Source organism: Poecilia formosa, unplaced genomic scaffold, assembly GCF_000485575.1.
Source record: "Poecilia formosa unplaced genomic scaffold, Poecilia_formosa-5.1.2 Scaffold293, whole genome shotgun sequence".
Lineage (NCBI taxonomy): Eukaryota > Metazoa > Chordata > Actinopteri > Cyprinodontiformes > Poeciliidae > Poecilia > Poecilia formosa.
In genome coordinates, this window is record NW_006800232.1 from 432,995 (window position 1) to 455,890 (window position 22,896).

General features: G+C 39.5%; 1 protein-coding gene across 3 annotated transcripts in view; it reads left to right on the forward strand.

The window, feature by feature from the left end:
• The window catches only part of grin2aa (glutamate receptor, ionotropic, N-methyl D-aspartate 2A, a), a 165,410-nt gene that overhangs the window by 129,062 nt on the left and 13,452 nt on the right, over positions 1-22,896 (forward strand). For all 3 annotated transcript variants that reach the window (XR_001664747.1, XM_007572049.2, XM_007572048.2), the window contains 7 exons: positions 6,656-6,858; positions 10,197-10,368; positions 10,863-11,016; positions 11,835-11,960; positions 13,885-14,114; positions 16,872-17,032; positions 21,767-21,856. Coding sequence is in view for 2 of the 3 variants with exons in the window: in XM_007572049.2 (XP_007572111.1) it covers positions 6,656-6,858; positions 10,197-10,368; positions 10,863-11,016; positions 11,835-11,960; positions 13,885-14,114; positions 16,872-17,032; positions 21,767-21,856 (1,136 nt within the window). In the remaining variant the exon portion in view is untranslated. The remainder of the gene's footprint in view (positions 1-6,655; positions 6,859-10,196; positions 10,369-10,862; positions 11,017-11,834; positions 11,961-13,884; positions 14,115-16,871; positions 17,033-21,766; positions 21,857-22,896) is intronic.

Sequence of the window (22,896 nt, forward strand, 5' to 3'; positions counted from 1 at the left end):
AGTCCAGAAATGTGCAGTTCTAGGCACAGCCAAGATACTGGAGGAGAAACCTCAAGCTCCCAGGCCTCTGGTAGAGGACCCGAGCTCAGAGGATGAAAGAGACCACCCACGGAGGGTGAGAGGGGAATTTTTTATTTTTTTTTTTTTTTATATATATATCTGTGCATGCACTAAAATATAGATATGCACTAAAAATATCGAATGTGTTTTCTTGGGGAAAAGAGTGCAACACCAAATGATCGGCAAAGGAACAGAGATAAAGAGTTTGGCTTAGGCAGTGAGAGGAAATGGGTGAGAGAATGACACGGGCAACGTAGCAAACAGAGTGAAACATGAGGCATGTTAATCAAAAGGATGTGAAAGCTCTGTGTTTAGCGCTCACATGTTTGAAACATCCACATGTGCTTTTCCCTGCAACACGGTTAAACTACTGTTGTGGTTTGAACTTAATAAGTTCAGGGACATCTAGCATAATCCCCATACGTTAAAATAATGAAAAGGTATTTGATCCTCTTAAGCCACTTTAATGGGGACACCTTGCTGGGACTGTGTTGAACTCCTCTTTATGCTGCATAGTTGTTCAAGGAGTAGAGTCAAAATTGTACCAGAAACGTTCCTGAGAAATTTTGGACCATTTCGGGTAACCTGATGCAGGTTTGTGAATTCTCCCATTCCGCCATCTTACAGGCATGCTACTAGCTTGAGATTTGGTGACTTGGGTATACTTGGGTAGGGGTTTTGTACTTTAAGGCACGCTCAGCTGTGGATTTGAAACCATGCTTAAAGTGTGCCCAAAAACTTGCAGTACACCATTACACTGTCATCGTTGTAAAGTCAGACAGGTCCATTCATTGCTTTCCCAGGATTTTACTGTCTAATTTTGGTGAAACTGTGTAATTTTCCTGTTCTTAGCTGACAGGAGCTCCACCTGTTATGTTCTTTTGGGTTTGAGCTGCTGCGACTTCTCTCACATTGCTAACCAGTAATACATTTTCTTCCAAAAAGTTGCTGCTGACTCGATGCTTTCTCTTATTTGAGCCATCCTAATTTCATGGTTGTGCATTAAAATTCCTCTATTTCAGCAATTTCTTAAATATACGTTTAGGTGCCACAATGACAACTACCCAGCTACCCAAGTTAGAGAAATGCCTGTAACGGTGGTTGGTTAAGTCCAGGTTCGGGTGAAAACCTGAAGATGGAGAATGACGGAGCTTTTTCATCAATGAATTGTTTTTTAAAAAGAAACCGGTCCAAAGACCGGAAAAAGCCTTGCAAAAGGGAAGCAACTTCCCAACAATAAAAAAAAAACCTGGGGAAAAGGAAAGCAAAAATGGAAGGAAAATAAATCTTGTGGCGTTGCAGAAGTTCATCAAAACAATGCCACAGCAAATAGTCAAAGTTAAAGGTGGTCCAATGAGTGTGCGACCGGTTTTTTGTTTCTCTTTTTGTTTTTGTTGGAAATTGCATTTTTAACCAGACAGTCTAGTCCATAAACAAAGTACATATGTACAAATTTACATATATAAAACGGTGCACTTTGCTTTATTATGGCTAAAAAAGTCATTAATAATAACCACAACCTCAAAAAAAGTTTGTGTTTTGTATGCAACTTTGCTAATTAAATGAGAAGACAGTACTTACCTTATAAAGCAACTTTTGTTCCAGCACAGTGGATGGAGAATTCAGATTGCCTCTGAAACTGCCACAGAGTTTGCATCCAGTTCACAAAATAATTATTACAGACAACAAGGGATTTGTGCTTGAAGAATCACAATATGGAGCACAGACACACACACACACACACACTGAAGCCGTGCGCACACACCCACACTTCCAGGTCGACACATAATCACAGGAAGGCTTTTTTACATGCAGCCGTCACCGTTCTTTGAATCTCAATGAAAGAACTGCACTTGAAAGGGAAAAACAGTATAAATCAGTGATTAGAGTCTTCTCTCACTCTTCCTCGTTCTCTGTGCCCTCGTTTTGCACTCGCAGACGCCGGCTCGCACGCGCACCGTGACGCAAGCCGGCGGACGCGACACACACACACACACACACACGCACGCACGTGCACACACACACACAGCTCCCCCTGCGCCTCGCGTGCGTGGAGGAACACTCAAAGCAAGGGGCTGGAGCGGGAGAAGCAGAATCCATTTTACCGACGTAATTTTGTCTGACAGGAGTGACAGATACTGTTTTATGACTGAATGGGTTTCTCCACGCTATTAGGAACTCATTCTCCCATAATGCATCTTGCCACAGTGATAACTCTCCCCGTGAGACTGGCACCGAGAAGGTGCTCAGAGGAGGAGCCCTGAACATATTTTTTGTTTATGCTTTGGTTGATTTTATAATATTTTCCGCCTTTGATTAGCCCAGTTTTTGGTGCATTACAGAATTTGACAGTCAAATACAGCACTGTAGAAAGCTGAAGTGGTAAAAAAAATTAAAGAATTGGTACATAAAATAGAATATGCTGTATTCATATCTGTTTTTTCAAACAAATGTCACAAATAACTTGACATCAAAATACAGTACACTGAAGATTACAATAAAATTGTCCAGAAAAAAAATGGACCTGTCGTGGCTCTTAATCTCTGACCGGTGATAATGCGATAGCCTCTTTAGTAGTCCCGCCGACCCTATCACTTTAACCTCCCACTGGCCTGACTGTCAGATCACATCCGTACATTTTTTGCAACAGTCTTAGCATTGTGTGCATGTAATGTCTGGTATTATGTGCAAGCAGATTCAGCGCTCTCTCTCTCTCTCTCTCTCTCTCTCTGACGGTCGATAAACTCAAGCCCTCCTCCTTTTCTGGGCATTAATTTATAACCCTTCTTTCTTTAATTAGAGAGAAGAAGACACTGGGGAAGGAAGGAGGGATGATGAGAGCAGCAGGACAGAGAGAGGGAATGCTGAAGTCAGCTTCTTTGTTCTATCTTCCTCCTCTTCATCCTCTCATTTTGGAAAGTGTCTTCCAAGAACATTTGACTCACTTTGTCACTAGATTATACTATTGACTGAACTGATCAAAGATTGTTCAATTGTGCCTGTCAGGTCTGTTATAGATGTGCATGAGAGTCCTGCATGGGTGCACCAAACAGGCACAATATTACGACCACTGACGGGTGAAATGAACACACCTGACGATCTCCCAGATAGCGCACGATACAGGCTGGAATTCACGCAACATGTGGTGAAAACCACTTTCTCACCTTCGTTTCAGCCTTCAGACCCATTTGTTCATAAAATGAGTTTGGCCATTTCTGACGCTGTCATGCGTCCCTGCCTCGATGCTTTCAGCACATTCGTTAAGTTGACGTGATTGTAAAGAGATCTCGCCACTTGACGGCGGTTCTGGGTTAATTTCTGAAGAAAGCGGCGAACTCGCCAATGGAAATCTCGATAATGTGCATTCTGCGGGAAAAGGCGTCCAAAAGAAGCGACGGATTAGAGAGAGGTGGTCTGTTCAGTCATTGCGGTTTTCTGTCTCCTTCATCTCTTTTGCTGATTGTGCAACTGAGCTGCTGAACTTTGCCGCTTTTTAGTCCAATCCAGATGCAACCCAGTTCTGTTCATCTGTCCCTTATTCACACAGTTTATCTTTAAATTGTGTTCAAAATGAAGTTGGGTGCTGTTTTAATCTGTCCCAGTGGATACAGCACCTTTATGAAAAATAATATTTAGCGTTAGAATCAACCTTGCAGATAAATGTGTACGTATACATTGGATCGTTAGCAAATTCATAAAATGAACAATGTGCAACATATTAGCATCCTGATTGGCATCAGTACATATTACAGTGAGCCAGTTATCATATATGCAATGAGCAACAATAGATCATATTTTACCACAGTATTAAATAAGCAAGATTTAAGGTGAAATACAGGAATGTTTATAGTTAGCATCAATCTATTGAGTTTGACTAATTTACCAATTACTGCTAAAGAAACAAGCAGCTTTTGGACACTGTCGATAAGAATACAACCTTTATATCCAAACCCTAAAATGTGATGGGGAAGATGTTGGGTAACGTATAGCTTGATGCAACTTAGGTGAAAAACTGTTTGTTTATTTTTCTGAGTCTGAGATAAATTTTTTGGAGGCATTTTTGAGGCACAGATCAATGCAGCTTACACGGATCTACCCTTTTCGGCAAGTTTTTTTAAGGTCATTTATATGATTCCAAAAGCATTAAGTTATGCATAAACAAACAGGAAATATATCATGGCGAGTTCAGACTTCTGTAAGGCATCTGCGTAATGTAATGTGACACCGTGAAAAATGACGATAGTATTTATAATCATTACTGTAGTTGTGACGCACAGTGATGTGCCAGTGCTTTTGTCTTTCTGATTCACCCTAAGCCTCACTGCTGTTTCCTTCATCACTAGTCCCTTTTCCTACTGACACAAGCATGTGTGTCTGTAGACGCAGTCACTCACATGTGAAATGCAAAACAGCTGGGCTAAGACAGATAGCCAAAAGCGGACAATCCCCGGAGACTGAAGGTGACACATCAGAGAACCGCACCTCGACATACTGTCCTGCTTCTCTCCCTCTTTGACACAATTTCCTACACACACATGCACACACACACACACACACACACATGCACTCTGAGGGCTGCGTCTGACAGCAGAGTGAGCTGTTGACAGTCTTGCAGGCTAACAGCGGAGAGGAGACTCTAATCCCTGTCAAAGGGTAGAAAACCACTCAAAGCAAAACAATTAAAATGCTAATTTCATTTTCTCCTCTCTGCTTGCCTGTTAATGACTTAGCCAAGCATGTGGGCTTAGAACCGGCAGCGTGCGAGTGTTTTATGTGTTCATAGGTAAAGGCACCATTTTGTGACTGCAGGGTCAAAGGGGAGGCCATATTAAAACTGATCCGTGAGTCATGTGTGTAAAAGTGCCAAGTGGGTGCTTTGGAAAAAAAGAAGGAATAAAAAATACACAACTACTAATTTGAGATGCAATAGCCGACAAACACCTGGTAGGTTGGCTAGAATTTTTTCAACAAATGGACTCCAAAAAAAGATGAATCCTAACTTTACTTCATTGAGGAAATGTTGACCAAGCTTTTTAACTTTTGTCTTTAAACGTATCTGTTCCTGAATATGTAAGTGAATCATCTCTGATAGTGTCACATTAGGCACCTATCCAAACTAAACAACTCCAACATTCCTGTATGTGGTAAAGTGATCAGGCAATTCTCACCATCCAGAGAATATAGACATGTTACACTGATATCCATGAAAAAAAATAAAGTTTATTTGTCACGTAGACGAACAAAACGCCCTTCTGGAGGAAAGGTTTTTATCGTCAGATAAAGCAAAGGTTGGACTTCTTTGCTACAAAGACAAAACATTTGTTCGTAAGAGTCCAGGTGAGGCTTTCAAACGTAAGAATATTAAACAAATGGTTGTAGCATCAATGGTTGTAGCATCATCTTCACTGTCAGTGGTAAATGTAGACGAAAGACTCGCCTCAAATCCTTCAGCTTAAAAATCAACATCTTGACAGTTTTGTCTCCAATAGGACAGGGATCTCTGACAGACATCAGAACAGATTTAAAATTAGATAAAGAAGGAGTGGCTTAAGCTTCTAGATTTGCTGACATCTAAACGGTTTTGGAACTGTGTAAAATATGCTTAAATGTGGTATTTAGGCCAAAAGACTGATTGTTGAAAAAGGGTTCTACCTATACTAATTAGAAGAATTATGCTGTAATTGTGTTATCCTAGCAAAAAAGTGTGTGGTTTCTCTGCAAATTCCTATGATGAGGTTAAACAAATCTACAATAGAAACACCTTGAGATTACTCTACATTCAGGCTTATATGAAGTCAGGACACAGTGAGGAAGAAGAGATAGAGGCAAGATATCTGCAATAGAGGGGAATTTTGTGTCTTTCTTATTTACTCTACTATATTATTAATATAATAGGTCATGCAAAGCCTTGTGTCTGATGCTGTTTTTCTCTTCCTCCTTGCCTTTTCTCTATCCAACAGTAAGGCATAAACTCGCAGGTCCCCCCCACACATAGATATTTACAGAGAGACGTGAAAGGGTAAAGGTCTTCCATAGGGGAATCGGTGACATCACATCTCTGGAAACCTTCTGAAATATAACCAGCCTCAGAGCTTCTATCGTGGAACACTGCCCCCTGTTTCATTTTTGGACATACAGTATAGGTTTGCATTTATAGCAGAACCCTAATATGACGTTTTCCACCTACTCTCTGTGCATCTGTCATTCTGGTATCTCTCTGCTGTTTCTTCAAATTTAGCCTCTTCTTACACACATTTTCGATTACCTATAAAGTTGTGAGTAATATATTGCCACTGGATGATCTGGAAAAAAAAATAACAGTAAAATGATAAGAATTTAAACATCTATTCTTAGAGAGAATACTATCTATCCGAAATGGTTTGATTATGCAATCGTATGCCTGTATCCTCTTACAATCAAGCCCAGTGGTTCAAAGATCCAAACCAGACAGCAGCCGTAGGAACGGAAGCACACCCAACTTCGATTTGTAAATTCACTGAATTCAGTCATTTCTCTAATGCACATTTGCTGATGAGGGCGTTTCTGCACGTAATCTGTTTGTTTTCATGCTACGTTCTCCTCCCCCTTTCAACAGATGGGAAAACTTGACAATCGCAGCCTGACACTAAAGTACCCGGTGTGGCCACGGTTCAACTCGTTTGGCGATGCCGAGCTGGACGACAACCACCTGTCCATTGTCACCTTGGAGGAGAAACCCTTTGTTATTGTGGAGGATGTTGAAAGACTCACTGGCACCTGTATGAGGAACTCTGTGCCCTGCAGGAAGCATATCAAAGAGTAAGTCCGATTGCTGTCTTTTCGATTTGCTGTAAAAACCCTTGGCATAGATTGTGCATCAGACTTTTTCCACGTGGATCAGAAATGCTGTGACGTATCGATAAAAGTACAACAGTATCCTCAGCTCGAATATTGTATGAATTGGTACTTTGTGTTGACCTGTCTGGTTCAAAGGGTATGGAGACTTTTGCAAAACACTTTATATTGTAAGTCAAAAATAGCCAAAAACAATTTAAGGTGTTGAAAGCGCATGATCAATTTTCTAACAACTTTAGGTCTGTTGCTGTGTTGCTCTCTTCCCCGTCATGAGCAGTGACAGGTGCAGTATTCGACCTATGCAGCAGCTTCTTTCCTCCCACTGAAAGTGGAGGCAACTGCTGAACTAAGCAGTTTACTTCCTTTCCTAACAAATTGTCTCCCAACAAGCTCTTGCTTTTAGCTGATTTCAAGGCAAAGACATTGTGAGACCGTGTCACTAAACAACTTGGCCGATGCTGGACCAATTGGGTTTTTAGGTAATTTGCTAATATGTCTTTTCTCCACAGAGTAAAATTAGACGACATGAAGCAAGACTCTCAGACCGTTAGCTGTAGCTGCTACGCATCATTCACTTCCTGCTTAACTATAGAGCACTGTACACTGTACACGGTGCCAACTACTTACACAAATTGTCTCTCTCAAATGGCTCAAGAAATGTGGATTTAAAATAAGTCTTTAAAATGTAACACTTTACAAAGTTAGAATTTGAAAGGTCTGTTTTCTGCGATGCAGAAAGCTTCAAGACAAAGGTAGTACTTAGTTTTTACAAAGACAAGTTCAAATCCAACAGGATATGGCCCAGAGATTGACGTTTATCAAACCAGAATGAACTGCATTGCTTAATATCAATGAAGGTCAGCAATGTAAACATTCTAATTGGCCAACACTTCTTTGGAATTCATGAAATATTTCTTTAGTTTCTCATTAGCACACCATTAAAAATGGCCACAAATCAACACAAAACGCTGCATTTGTATCTCAGGTTTCCGCCATGACCGCACAGACGGAGCCACACGGAGCGGGAGAGATGATTAAACAGTAATGGGGGTCTAAGGGAAAGAGGCTGAAAGAGATTATCATCCAGAATCACTGTGAAGTAGGGCGGAGGATAAAGCATCTCCAAGGAGAAACGCAAACACACATTCACAAGTTCATAAACGCTCCCTGTTGCCACATGTCCACTCACAGACCAGTGCATTCAGCCCTGTTCCGTCCTCCCACGGAGCAATTCCCACTCAAGCATCCGTGGTGTCCATTTGGATGGAGAAAGAGGGCTGGATGGAAGGGAGAAAGGAAGCAGTAAATGGGGAGTGGCAGCAGAAGAGTTGGATTGGGGTTTGAAGGGTATCCATGCATGCAAAAATCTAAATTCACTCATCCAGGCTTTCCCTGAGAAAAAAGCCATATACTAAGTGAAACACACAATCATACGCAGGCCTTCAATGCCCTCTCTGGAGACCCCTCCTACCCCCAGCCCAATAGTGTTACTGTGTGAAGTTGGCCTGACAACTTCACAAACAGCATCTGTTACATCAAAGGCTCTAACTCCCTGAACTACAATGAGTTCATGACGGCTGCTTTAAAAGTTCATTCTCTTGTATGAAACTCTGAACAAGCCAGAACCAGATGTAGTTTTCTTTTATTCCCTTAGTCTTGTGCTTCCCCTGCATAAAAATGCTATTCTTATTAGTAATTCATAAGTTACTTAAACCACAGAATCTGTGAATGTGTCCAAAATCTCTCAGATAAAAGTTTTTCTTCTTTTTTTATTGTTCCATCTTCTTGGTTGTGCCTGGAGAAGCTGTTTTAAAATAACCTAACATCACCTTTCACTTCACTTTGTTATTCCGAATTTCATAAACTTGCATGCATTTCCACATCTACTCGGTTCATTTTTGTTTGTAACCAATTTGAAACCAATGTTAATTCAAGGCACTTGAAAAATAGGTCTAATTGATCACAATTTATTTACCGATCTACATAATTTCACTACAATCCAATTCTAGATCCAGTTATGTACAGACAGTTTAGTCAAATGTATAAGTCCTAGTCAACTTTCATTGGTCCTCTGATGCTAATTACAAAAAAAAAAAAGAAATACATCGGAGAAAGCCCATTGTATCAAGTCAGTGACTTTGCAACAAAATTTCCAGATCCATGATTTAGTGACGCAGGAAGTGCACTACTGATTTTAACAGGAAAGTCATGACGTCTGGGGATTGGAAGAAAAAGAAAGGAGATTAAGAAAACACAAAGAGTGCCCAGTTGAACTCGGCAAAAAATCTTAATCAGCAGCTTTTTCAAGGAAAGAGAGATTAAAACATTATTACTCAACACAAACGTACAACATAGATAGCTTTGACAGTTTCTCTGTTTAGGGATGAGCTAAACACCGAAGCTCTGAGTCGTAGTAGCTTCTATGAAAATATAAAAGAGATACTTTTCTGATGAAGTATCTATCCTTATTTTCTGTTTCTTAACTATTTTGCACAGAGTTCCCAGCCCCCAGGTAACATGGTTGCCAAACGTCCAGTTTTAGTGAGGCAACTGTTCAATCAAAGCAGCAGAAATGTAAGCAAAGCCACTTTGATACAATTTTCCCTGATTGTTGGCATTTAGACTTTGGAGCGGAGGCCATGAACTCCCAGGTGCACTTTGGTGAAACATAACAGATTGAAAACTGCAGAGTCACAGCCTGCAAGTTTTTTTTTTTTCTTTTGTTTTTTGTTTTTTGCTCTCTCACTCTGTCAAATTTGGATGTTAAATCAAAGGACGAGGTTGGCGTCCTCTAATTAGCACACATTTAAAAGTTAAATGAGACTCCCAGGTGGCTGAAAGTTGAAGGGAACTCTTGAACGTGAATGCACACTGTGCGTGGGTTTGTGTTTGAGCGCGTATGCATGCGTTCATGTGTGCGTGTGTGAGTCAGACGTTTCTGAACTCTTCTGCTCTCAGATTCACACACACAGATGGCAAGACGCTGCAGATGCAATGCCGTCAAGTCCTCCTTGACTGGAGACACAGAGGGGGAAGGAGAGAAAGAACTTGGTTTTAAAGTTCTCTGTCTTTCAAAGGCAGAGTCATCGAAACTTAAAACTTGAAAAGGATGAACGAAGAGGTTGACTCTGCAGTTACCAGAATTAGAGCCATCGGTGTGTGATTAACCAGGAAAAAGGAGAGATGGTCGACTCAATTAGCATTTTCCTCTCTGAGCAAGTCTTCTTTTTTAGCGTCTGTTACCAAGCAAAGCGTTGCGTAATTGAGTTGTAATGGTGGTCTTTATTTTTGTGTTTCCGCAGCAACACAACTGAGGCTGGTGGAACGTATATCAAAAAGTGCTGCAAAGGCTTCTGCATCGACATTCTGAAGAAGATTGCCAAGTACGTCAAATTTACGTATGACTTGTACCTGGTAACCAATGGCAAGCATGGCAAGAAAATCAACAATGTCTGGAATGGGATGGTGGGAGAGGTAAGTCTTTGTGCAAAAAAAAAGAAAAAAAGATCACGTCTAAAAGTATGTGCTATCAGAAAAAGAAAAAAAAAACAATATTTGATCTTACATGCTCCAAAAAAATAAAGAAATCTTAGCAAATTCTGAATAGAACCTATTTGTATTTTAACAAACTAAAAAATCTAACATTCAAAATATATCACTTTGTGTGTAACAATCCTGCGAGTTTGACTTTTTCTACCAAATTAGTGACATAAATGATATATTCAATAATATTTTTGGATACATAATGATAAACTGCATGTTTTACCGTTTGAGCGTCTAAATGTTCATCGATGTCTATAAAAGCACGTTTAATGTGGAAACTCATTGTAAGCTAATTTAAATAATGTCTCTTTAATGTTCTTTATCCTCTGCTCTTTGCTATTTTTCTTCCATATTTTTTTTAAAATCACATCCCCCCATCCCTCCTCAATCCTTGCACTCCTCCCTCTTCGCCACTTCTCAAAAAGGTGGTCTATAAGAAAGCCGTCATGGCCGTCGGATCTCTGACGATCAATGAGGAGCGTTCTGAGGTCATCGATTTCTCCGTCCCGTTCGTAGAAACTGGGATCAGCGTCATGGTCTCACGTAGTAATGGAACTGTCTCGCCATCAGCTTTTCTCGGTAACTGCTGTCAGTTTTATAAATTTTTTGTGTGTGTGTGTGTGTGTGTGTGAGTGCGTGTGTGTGTGTGTGTGTATACTTTGATCTGGAGGAATCAGCTCAATTGCTTTCTCACAACACTTCAGAAATTAACCAAAGGGCAATGAAAACTCCTGCCGCATCGGCTCAGTTTGCTGCTGAGTTTCTCAGCAACTTCCTGAGCACAAGACGTGTCTAAAACTCCGCCGATCTTGCAAACGGAATTTAGCAAAAAAGAAAAAAAAATTCCTGCAAGCTGAAACGCACAGGCCGACACCAGTTTGCTGCACACGGACACAAACTCACACCCAGGTTCACACGCTGACATGGATGTTGCACGCAGTTAGTGCCGTGAAAGTGGCCATTATGGGGGCTTACCAGGAAAACCCTTAAATGGCTGCTTGCCAGCAGACACACTTTTCTTGCACAGCCCTCACTCAGTGCTCTGCACTATGCCAAAAGTCCCCCCCAACTCCTCCATACACAAAAGCCGAGTTTAATCTCTGCAGCAGAGTTGTGAGCTCAGAGGGAGGACAGGAGTGCTGACACCAGGGCTTCCTACACTATTCTGTGCCTCGCATAATCAAATGCAAGTATATGAGGTTTTCTGTAAGCGCTCTAAATGCGCAGGGCACAGCTTGCAATCCACTCTCTTGGTTCCTCCATGTGCACAAAATCGATCTAATTCCTTCAGTTCACTGCAAAACAGACCGAGGAGAAACTAGATGAAAACGTGTGAGAAATTTTGATTTAACCAGTGTCGATATTGACACCTGTGCCTGAAATGTTGTCTTTTGCAGAGCCATTCAGTGCATCAGTGTGGGTGATGATGTTTGTGATGCTCCTACTGGTGACTGCAATGGCTGTCTTCATGTTTGAGTACATCAGTCCTCTTGGCTTTAACAGAAATCTGGCACAAGGAAAAGGTGAGCTCGACAGAAACTCCTTAATTACATATTTGTATCGGTGCAAACCTAACTTTAGAAAGATCGGTGCTTACAAACTATGTATTTGAGGTTTGGTGTCTTTGCTTTTCAGTCTGTTAATATACAAGCATTTTTTGCCACGCCGCCCTAAGCAAGTTGTAATGCGGGTGACTTGATATGATAAAAATGTTCTTAAACTATGCAGGCAATCCGGAGAAATCAGCGTTTTTAAAGTGACATTTACAAACCTCAACTGCTTTTAGCTGAATTTGCACTGCGAGTGAAATACTCTCATGGTCCAAAGCAATTGCTAACACTATTATAGTATTAACAATTGCTTTGTTAGCAACTCTCAATTGCTAACAAAGCACATTAGCTTTAGGTTTCGCAAGAAATTCTGTAAAATAACAGGTTTTGGAAGTGTATGAAATTGCATGGTGTGCAGCAATAAGAGTTTAGTTGTAGCTATAAATAACTATAAATGACTACTTAGGGCAATTATGAGTAAAACTAGTAATTCACATCAAAATTACTAAGTTGGACACCATTTGATTATCAAGAAAACAATAGATTAGTCTCAGTTATTGTTTATAAATTCCCCGATGAGGCTTGGGTTTTACAATAATAGATGAAGGTACAAAGCCAGGACTCACGTTATCTGAATAGCAGGATAGTATGGAATAAACACAGACAACTTCAACATACAAGAGTTTATTAACAAATTAATTTAACTTTTCAGGTAGATACTGTGCGCCTTGTTCCTGGGTGCAAGAGGAGATCCTCTCCTGATGCAGCTGTGAAGCAGTTTCCCAACCCCGGTCCTCAAGGAGCACTGACTTGCATATTTAGATGTTTCCTTGATTTAAGACGCCTGATTCAGAAGATTGCAGTTCAGAAATTATGTGTGCTACAGTGCAATGATACAACCAGCAAATGGGATGATCTAGAGGGGTTGATTTCAAGCACTTTTTTTATGAAAAAAAATATCCTCAATATTATTTATTTCATTTCAAGAAAATCACAACTTTTGTTTTTAAACATTCTAATAAATGTAGGAATTTAACGTTCAGCTTTGAGCCAAAACGGTGCAAAATTGTTAAATCCGACAAATCCTTTTCAAATTACAAGGTGAGAGATTCTAACTTTTTTTTTTTGCTTTTTTGCCACCCGACAGCAACAAACGACAGCCACAGTATACGCAAAGTGCTCAATATGACATGCAAATTTGTTTGCATGTCGTGTTGCATTCAGTTTTCTACCGAGAACCACAAAGTGACGCTCCACAAATAGCTTAAGAGTGGCGTAAGCATCTTCAGTGCTGTGTCAGCCAGCTCTGTCAATACCACAGGGCAACGACTAAATTGCTTAGTTTTGTAAAAATAAGACAGACTTTAAGAAGGCAAACACAATACCAACCTTAAAGTTGTTACCTTAGCTTAGACTTATGTTATGCAGATATGTAAACATACTGATATCAATTATGTTGCACTAAATGCAGGCTCAATGTAACACCCAGAAAAGGTTATATATTCGAAAAACAAACTGGTGTCTTAGAACACCCTTTCTGTGATTGAGATATATTATGTTTGTTATTTCAAATATGTTAAAATATATAATGAAACAATGCAGTGTTTTTGTTGTTTGAAGGAAATGGATAAAAAGAGTGTCTTGCCTTAGATGTAGGAGATCAAACCACATTTTGAAGAAGGGTAGCACTTCTCATGTCTCTCCTGCCATAACTGTGTCCGGTTTTGACTAAGACACGTACAAAAACGTTAAGCTGAACAGTATGTTTGCAGTGAACCCCCTTTTTGCCCCCATCATTAAGTTAGTAACATTGAAAAACTGATGTCTTATATAATGTCTAGTCGTGCAACTTACGTTTACTTTGACATCTGTCTCTTCCTCTTATTCTATCTCTCAGATCCCCACGGTCCTTCTTTTACCATGGGCAAGGCCGTTTGGCTGCTGTGGGGTCTGGTCTTTAACAACTCTGTGCCAGTGCAAAACCCCAAAGGAACCACCAGCAAGTTCATAGTGTCGGTGTGGGCCTTCTTTGCTGTCATCTTCCTGGCCTCGTACACTGCCAACTTGGCTGCCTTCATGATTCAGGAGGAGTTTGTTGACCAAGTCACTGGGCTGTCAGACAACAAGGTAAGGGCAAAAAAAAAAAAGAAAAAAGAGAGAGAAAGGACTTTGTAAATATTGCTTAGCAATAATTTAGAATGTCAGTAAGAAGCTGGGCTAGTGATTGAACAGTTGCATATAACATACTGTAAATATGCTTCCTATATTGGGCCCTTGTTAGGATCTTAATTTGTCAGGAAGAGGGTAAAATTGTTTTCTAAATAAAGCCAGCTTAACTTCACTGATTCTCATGTGACGATTATAATGAATATGAATGTGCAGCAAGTGTACTCCCTGCTCTTTCAATGGCTCTCACCTTTATAGTTTTGTTTTACTTCTGGGTATCGTTTTTAAGAGCTTGTTAAAATATGGAGTTTTTCCCAAATTCATGTGAAGGTTCAAGTCTTTTACTTCATGTTTACATGACTAAAATAGAAGTCTCACATTGGATAAAAGGCGAATCCACTTAATTTGGATCAATACTATTAAAAGCTGTGAATCATTTTGAAAACTTGGGTAAATATGCATGAAAAAATCTAAGCAATCCAGGTACATTTATGGAGAGGAAATGACATTATAAAATGACATCACTCGCAAAAATATCACTTTTTACACAACATGTCCTCTCTCCCCGATTTAAAGTGCTTGGCATTAACCAGTTCCTATTTCTCATGAAGAATTTGTAGGTTAAATCTTCAGTTCAATGGGGAAAATATGTATGACATTCAGGCCTGTATACGACAAATAAAATAAAAAATATATATTTTTTTCTCTTTCTTTCTGTTTGTTCAACTAAAGACTTAATCACCGTTTGAAAATAAATGATACGTGTTAAATTTAATATTTGAAGGGAAAAGGATTTAATTTACTAAAAATCTACTTAGACTATTGCTTTAGATCAGCATTTCACATACTTAGTATTATTAACCAACTGGGCAGTCATTGGTCTGTTCAATCCTCATTGTCTAAGTAGATTTTAACTGTGAGATTTACATTATTTTTAAACATCTCACAAATACTACAAGTAGGAATCTCCATGTGGGGATGACTTCCAAGCCAAAGGACGACTTTGCTGCAGATCGCCATTCGATTTCTTGCGTTCCTACTGTAACCTTTATATGCCAGCCCGAGTGAGGAAAAAAAAAACACTGGTGACAAGAGATTATTCTGACAACATGGTGAAATCCTAAAGGGTACTCAACTTTCAAAATGTACAGAGTTGTAAAGCTGTCTAATTTCCCGCTCGACCTGATACCAATTTGACGCCAGCTAAGTAGTCGTCGGTTGCTTAGGTTTGTTAAGCAGTAGGTCAGCCTGAAAATGCTGAATACAAACCAGTTCAATAGGGCGACATCATTAAAAGTTTTGTTTAATTGGCATTTTTGTGAATTAAAATGATTAAATTAAATGATCAAATTTACAACCTAATATGACGATACTTGATTACTATCTATCTCTAAATATGCATATTACATTTTTTTGCGCTAAAAAAAAGAGAGAGAGAGAGAGAAAGCTGGTCATGCTATGAGGAAGAAAATTTTAAATGCAGGAGGCAAAGGTCAAACAAGATGTAGCGAAACAAATAAAAAAATAAGTGTAAAGGGCAGAGATTTCCTACGGACACAGTTTCAGATGTATGACTTGGTGCTACAAGGGAAAGCATGACGTCACGAGCTTTGACACCAGGCAGACACTGAGAGAGAAGGAGGGGAGGGACTGAGAGAGTAAGGGGTACATCAACTGGCATGGGAGAAGGCGGGGAGGGGGCAACTGAGGACTAGTGAAACGCCAAGACTTACAAGATGGTACATAACAAACGAGGCGGACAGATACGGGCCAGGCTGACAGTTTTGTTAGAGAGCGGAATAATGTGGTTGTGTGGGTAGCAACATACCAAGAAAGACGAGGGAGGAATGAAAGGGCCTGACCAAAATGAGGAATAACTGGACACTCTGAAAGTGGCTGAATATTGAGCCATTAGCGCAACATTAAAGCTGAGCTAGGTTTTATTTTAACGTGCTTGTCTTTTGTACAAAGTCAACACTTAGGTTTAGACAACTGAGAACTAGAGAAACTCAAATAAGTGACGTTCGTTGAGCTACAAAAACATTTTTAAAAAGGGGAGGTTTATGTAAAAATTGACTTCTTTGAGTATTATGTGATGCCATAATGTTATTCCCCCACCAGAAGCATTCTTGGAGCGTTGGTTTAATTCTTCCACACATTTTTTGAGAAATGTTTGCCTCTGCTCTTGCAGACATTTTGGGGGTGCCTAAACGCTTGCTCATACAATGCACCACCTAAAGCTCCTCCTTGGAGCTGCAGTCCCCAGATTAGCTTCTGAATCACAGAGCACCCCACGCCCCACTCAGCTCCTCCAGACTAGTGGCAGCAGCGATTAGCAAACACCTGATGGAACTACAGTCTTCTGAGTTCATCAGCCCAATGCCCTTAGGATTTCTGTTGCAACCCTTCCCCCCAATTTTCTTTTAGCTGACGTTTGATATGTATATACAGCATTTTCATAACAACTGAAGGTGGAATATACATAATAACACCCCTTTGCGTAACACTCAAACTCCTTTAATTCTCATTGTGATTTATTTGAATAAAAGTTCAAAGTTCAGATTTATATGTACTGTATTTGTTGTAAATTTACTTCGAGGGAATTTATTTCAGACACTTTTTATGACTACAAATGCACAGTACAAACTGTGATCTTTGCATTTTAGTTAGCAGTTCTTTGTTATGCTATCCTGCTCTTGTTTGTTTGTCCCACCGCAGTTTCAGAATCCATACGCATACTCTCCTCCGTTCCGCTTTGGGACAGTCCCGAATGGGTCCACAGAGAGGAACATCAGGAAGAACTACCCAGCCATGCACCAGTACATGGTGAAGTACCATCAAACTGGTGTTGTGGACGCACTTGTCAGCCTCAAATCAGGGTAAAAATGCATATTTTCTCTTGTTTCCATCTTGGAAGTGCCTCTTAACCCCGTTTACACAAATTCAAATTTAGATTGCAGTTTTGATATTTTGTACATGTAGGTATTATTATTCAAATCTGTGAGCTTGCGTATGTGTTCGACAGATCCTCTTAAAGTGGGCTTCGTTAAAAAGAATAGCAGAGATATTTTTAGTATTGGTTCCACTTGTGGGACTGATGTTGTGTGGCTGTCTGCTTATCTGTATTCCTGCGAACAAATGAAAGGTGATGGGGGTTATCACAAGGTAATCAAAGACAAATTGAAGAGTTGGATAACTTTGAGAAGGTTTGGGTGGATAGGAAGTTGAAGGTAAAATAGGGGGAGATGGGGAAGCAGGTGGTGTGAGATACCCATTGGAGGAAATAAAGAAAAGACAAAATGGTACACCAGTATCCGCATTAGCATCCATATTTACCTCCCCAAACACGTGTGCAGTTACATGGCTGTCTACTGCACATGCTTAGGTTGTTTGCAGTTCACACGGAGCTCACATGAAAGTTGCATATATTTGCAAATGTGAAAGGCCAACGCAAAAAAAAAAAAAAAAAAAAATCTGATTTGACCAAAAATCGGAATTGAGCATTAAGGCCTGCAGTGTGAATTTAGACTAGGTCATTTTAGCTTCCTTTATGCGAACGAAGTCTAACCTTCACTGAGTATGAAAAGTGTGACTTGAATAAATACTGCATAGCTTGATACTACAAAGTAAGTTACACAGTTATTGGCAGGAATATGAATGCAGGTCATAACTGGAACAGAAGTTAGGTCTATGGAAAAACTCACAGAATTTATTTATATATATATATATATATATATATATATATATATATATATATATATATATATATATATAATATTTGCTACCTTACCAGATGCTGATGTCTTCAACTTTGCTTCACTGGCTGAGTAAAGTTGAGCAGCTAAAGCCTACCCTCTGCAGTTCTGGATCGGACTTCAGTGAAATTATTGAACAATCTATCAGACGCAATTTCTATTGATATTGATCACTTGTCTATTGCGATATATATTCTTATTGATTTATTGCCCAGCCCTAGGATCTACCATTTACTTCTTGCTTAGGTCCGGATTATTAGTCTGATTCTCTTGGTTCAATAATCAATATCTGCCACAGAAAATGATGCACGTTTGTAGTACAGGGGTGCTGATGGTGATGTGCAAACCGTAAGACTGACCTCATAATGCAAGTTCAAGTAAGTATTTTTTTTTCTGATTTACCTACATTGTGGATGATTGCATGTCTACCTAATTGACAATTTAACTTCCTCAATTGAACATGTCTATACAGAGTCCTAGTTCAATCTTTTTTTTTTTTTTTCTTTTTTGGAGATCAACCAAACTTTGGTCCCAAGAGGAATTTCTGAAGAACATTAATCTTTTTACAAAGTTCTATGATTTACTGCATAGCGCAACATTTTTTACAGTTTTTCGTAAACAGTTTGGTTAAGCGCTAAGGGGTATAGCCGCAATATATTTGCACTTAAAATGATCTTCACGGCCTGCTTGAATGTGCAGGCCTTTTAGTTTGGCATGCACATGTTGAATAAGTCATCTGTCGAGCCATTGCCTGCCACTTATTTTTGAAAAAAAAATAAATAAAAAAAAAATAATAAAATTTCCAATCGGTTTGTTACTGGCTACTGTTTTAAGTTCTTGGACATAATAAATGTAAAATATTATTTGTTCACCGAAAAAGAGCAGAAACAAGATTAAACCCTGAACTTAAGATTGAGAACTTATCGCATTTTGTGTCGTGTTAAACCTGGTGCAAAGGACATTTTTGGAATGTTTAAGCTCTATTTGTATGACTTGTTGATCATTTAACTTTAAACACATATCAGTGTCGTTTTGCTCTGTATTTTGTTCATAACAAATTGTTGTTTTTTGTTGTTTTTTTTTTGCTTCATACTTTTCTTTTGAATTCTATAAAATGAATTGGTTAGTGTTTCAGCTCCCCCCCCTTCATCAGCAGCTGTCGAGACACTGTGTGCAGAGCTGGTCACGTGACATAAGTCATAACACACTGACGAAAAAAATATCTCCAACCTACGTTTTGTTTTTCATAAGAAACTGTGAAACGTGTGTAAGTTTTGCAGTCTTAGTGCATCATCAACAGCTGCTGGAAATTGAGTTCACTGAAAGACTCCATTGCCAGTCCTTTGAAAAGGTCCGATTCTTGGAATTGGATTAGTCATCTCTAGAAATACCTCCATCCTTCAGTAATTTTAAAACTAGACTGGGATTCAAAGTGACGGTTAAGAATTTGAAACCATTAGTGTTCCAGGTAGTGGCTAGCCCAGGTCCACAAGAAGAGCAGACATTTGTCATAGTGAAATGGCTAAAGTCTCAAAACTGCAATAACTGCTTTTGTAGAGATTGTGTGGCGAAACCTTAACCCACTTCACATTGGTATTAGATGATTATTTACAGTAATATGAAGAAGTGTTTGACCACTCGCAGATTTGACCTTACAGATTTTAAAAGACTTCAGTTTTGTTTCTTTTTCTCCGTCCAGACTGTGGATTTGCTCATGCTCTTCAGATCGTTGTCCTGCTGCAAAGTGTGCTTGAGTCCAAGGTCATGAACTAATGGCTGTGTATTTTCTTTCATGTTTCTCTTGTAGGGAGCCGAATTCATGGTTCCATCAATTATAACAAGTTGTCCAGGTCCTGAAAAAGCAAACCAACCCAAGACCATCACACTACCACCATCTTGTTCGGCTGTCAATCTTTTTGTTCTGTGTTCTGTGTTTTACTCCAGATGTAACGAGACACGCGCACTCTTCCGAAAGGTTTCACTTTTTGTCTTGCCAGGGCACAGAATTTTTTATTATTATTTTTTTTTTGCTTGATATCTTTAGGGAAGAACAAAATGTTTACTTGCGTATGTTAGATGGGCCTTTGGGTTTGTTTGGTCAACAATTATTTTTACCGCTGGACTCTTTCTTACGTGTCAATCATAAACCCTGACCTTTACCGAGACAAGTGAGGCTTGAAGTGGTTGAAGATATTGTGCTGGGTTCTTCTGTGAACTCCCGCATGGAGTTTCAAAACACTCAGTATTTTTAGTGGACTGGCCAGTTCTGGAAAGAGTCGCCGGTCTTCTGTGTTTACTCCATTTGTGGATAATTTGCCAGTCTCCCCTGACCTTTAGAAATGGCTTTCTAACTTTTTTCCAAGTTGATGGATGTCAATGACTCCATTTCTCATCTGTTCTCAAACTTCTTTAGATGGGGTCATAATATATTGCTTTTTAAGCTCTTTTGCCCTACTTCGTGCTGTCAGGGCCAGTTTTCTTTGGAAAGCTTTTTTCTCTTATTAAAGTAAATCATTTAAAATCTACGGTTTGTATTTATTCTGGCTCTAAAAGATCAAAGTGTGACACAAACCCCAAAACAGAAAAAAAATATATATATATATCAAAGTGGTTCTGTTTGTATTCGTACTTTAAATTGACTTATGTGGTTATTTACTATGAAAACCATGCAAGTATGAAAACATAACCTTCTCATCTGAACATTAATTCAAATATACAACGGTTTTGGCATATAAGTCAGAAGTCAATTTGTTACAAAAGCAAAGCGGCAGCGTTTCAGGTAAAAGGCTGTATCATTCACTTTTTACTCTGCTTTAATTTTCTCTCTCGTCGGTTTCGCTCAGCATGCTGTTGTTTGTGGCTAACATCTACTTTTGTCGTGACGTAGCTCTGACTGTAAGCTCGAAAACTTAAGATCTTCTTGCAGGTTATTCATTCATTGATAATTATTATAATCTAAGTCTAAAAAGTCTGAACTATCCATTCAAAGCTAAGGAGAAATTTAAACTGACATTTACAAAGGTTTCATTAAAGCACTTAATAATCTATTGCGCCCCTTTCTCCCCAATACAAGGATGTGATAAAAGTTTGGTTACCGTAGAGCTTCCGGTTTTCTAAAAGATGTGCACGTGCCTGTAGAAAGGCGGTGGTGCGCTCTCTAATTTAGGTAGTCATACACGCCTACCGATGTGCAATCTCTGCTCCCCATGTTGGGACACACGTATTCCTTGTTGACAGTGGTGGGTTAAGCTAATTACACAGCTAACCTATCAGCTGTGAGCGTCTTTTAAAGGGCTGGGTCTGACATTCTGGAAAATGCCAGCCAGTCACCAGACTATTAGCGGGGTGCTGAGTGTCTGAGTCTGGTGTTTGTGCGTGCGCCGAGATAGCGAGAGAGCAGTGGCCAGTGACGGTATCGGTTACATTAGAAATGTCAGTCAGAGGGCTTGGATCTTTTATTTTTTTAAATTTTTTTCCTCTTTGACTTGTTTACGAGTCTCTGTGTGGTTCGAGGAAAGGACAGTGTAAATGTTTGTGAGGTTCTGAAGTTTGTTCAGAATCCCCCTGCTCCTCCAAGGGCCTATCATCAATGAAGCGTTTCGTATTGAACCGTCAATCCCCTCTGTGTCCTTTGTGTTTGGATACGCTTGGATTGCAGGCCTATTGGAGATGATTTAACACTTCACAATTGATCTGCAACCAACACGCTTTGAAAAATAAGGCAGTGCTGCTTTGCCTTCTGTCTCCTCCTGTGCACTTCTTACTCATTCTTTACACAAAAAAAGAAAAAACGTGAAAGACCTCCTTTTTCAAAATCTCTATTCTTTCATTGTTCTCTGTTCTGTTGTCCCCATACAGCAAACTGGATGCCTTCATTTATGACGCTGCAGTGTTGAACTACATGGCTGGGAGAGATGAAGGGTGTAAGCTTGTGACCATCGGCAGCGGGTAAATAAAGCTACAGTTCTTAAGTAACGGATAGCCATTTATCCAAACGATTGATAGAGAAAAGGCTCTGTGGCGTTGCCCAGCTCAGGCGCAGCGGATCCGGTGTAGCTTATTTTTGGGACAGTGAGTCACGCAGTGACGGTAAAAGAAGCTGACATTTTGGGAACGTGTCTAAAATCTGTTTGAAAAGAAAGGGATTCCCTTTTGCCGTGGTTTTGCTAATCTATGCCTGATCAGATGTTGAATCCACAGGACGTTTCTGTTTCCAAAAACAACACAACAAAATTTGCACCACCAATACAATTTATTGTTGATATTAATTTATATTTACTGGAAAGGCTAACACTGCACACTGAGCTGATTACACAAGCTACATCAGGGGTGAACCTCAGGCCGTCCTCCAGAGCTAAATATATTGTCCTGCAGCTTTTGGATGCATTCCTGCACCAGCACACCTGAATTCAGTCAACAGCTTGTCATTCAGCTCTTCAGAGGCCTGGTGATGAGCCATCTATTCGATTCAGGTGTGTTTTAAAAGGAGCATCTAGTAGTTGCAGGATTGTAGCTCTTGAGCGTACCCTGAGGTTCAGTTGTTGTTAGTCCTCTGAACTTGATACCTCAAATTCACACATCCCCAGATTTGTAAGTAGAGCCCACCTGTTTGTAACCTTCATACAAATTAAGCTGGCTGGATTTATTTATTTATTTATTTTTTTTAATGAATTAAATTGTAAAAGAATTTGTCCATTAGCTTTCCCTCCACAATTAAGGACAAATTTGTGTTGGTCTATTACCTAAATTCAAGTGAAATACGCTGATATCCACTGTTATTACCTCACTTACTGTTTCAACTGGAAATGCTTGAGCTCATATAAGTACATTGTACTAATGTGCATCTTGCTTTAGGATCCGTTTATCTGTAACTTTTATTCATTTATTTTTATGTCCCATTATCCTTGCTTTGTCCCTTAAACATCCTTTAATATGGTGACACTCTGGAGAAATCACATATTTTGACTTGTGGGTTTCTGTTATGTGAT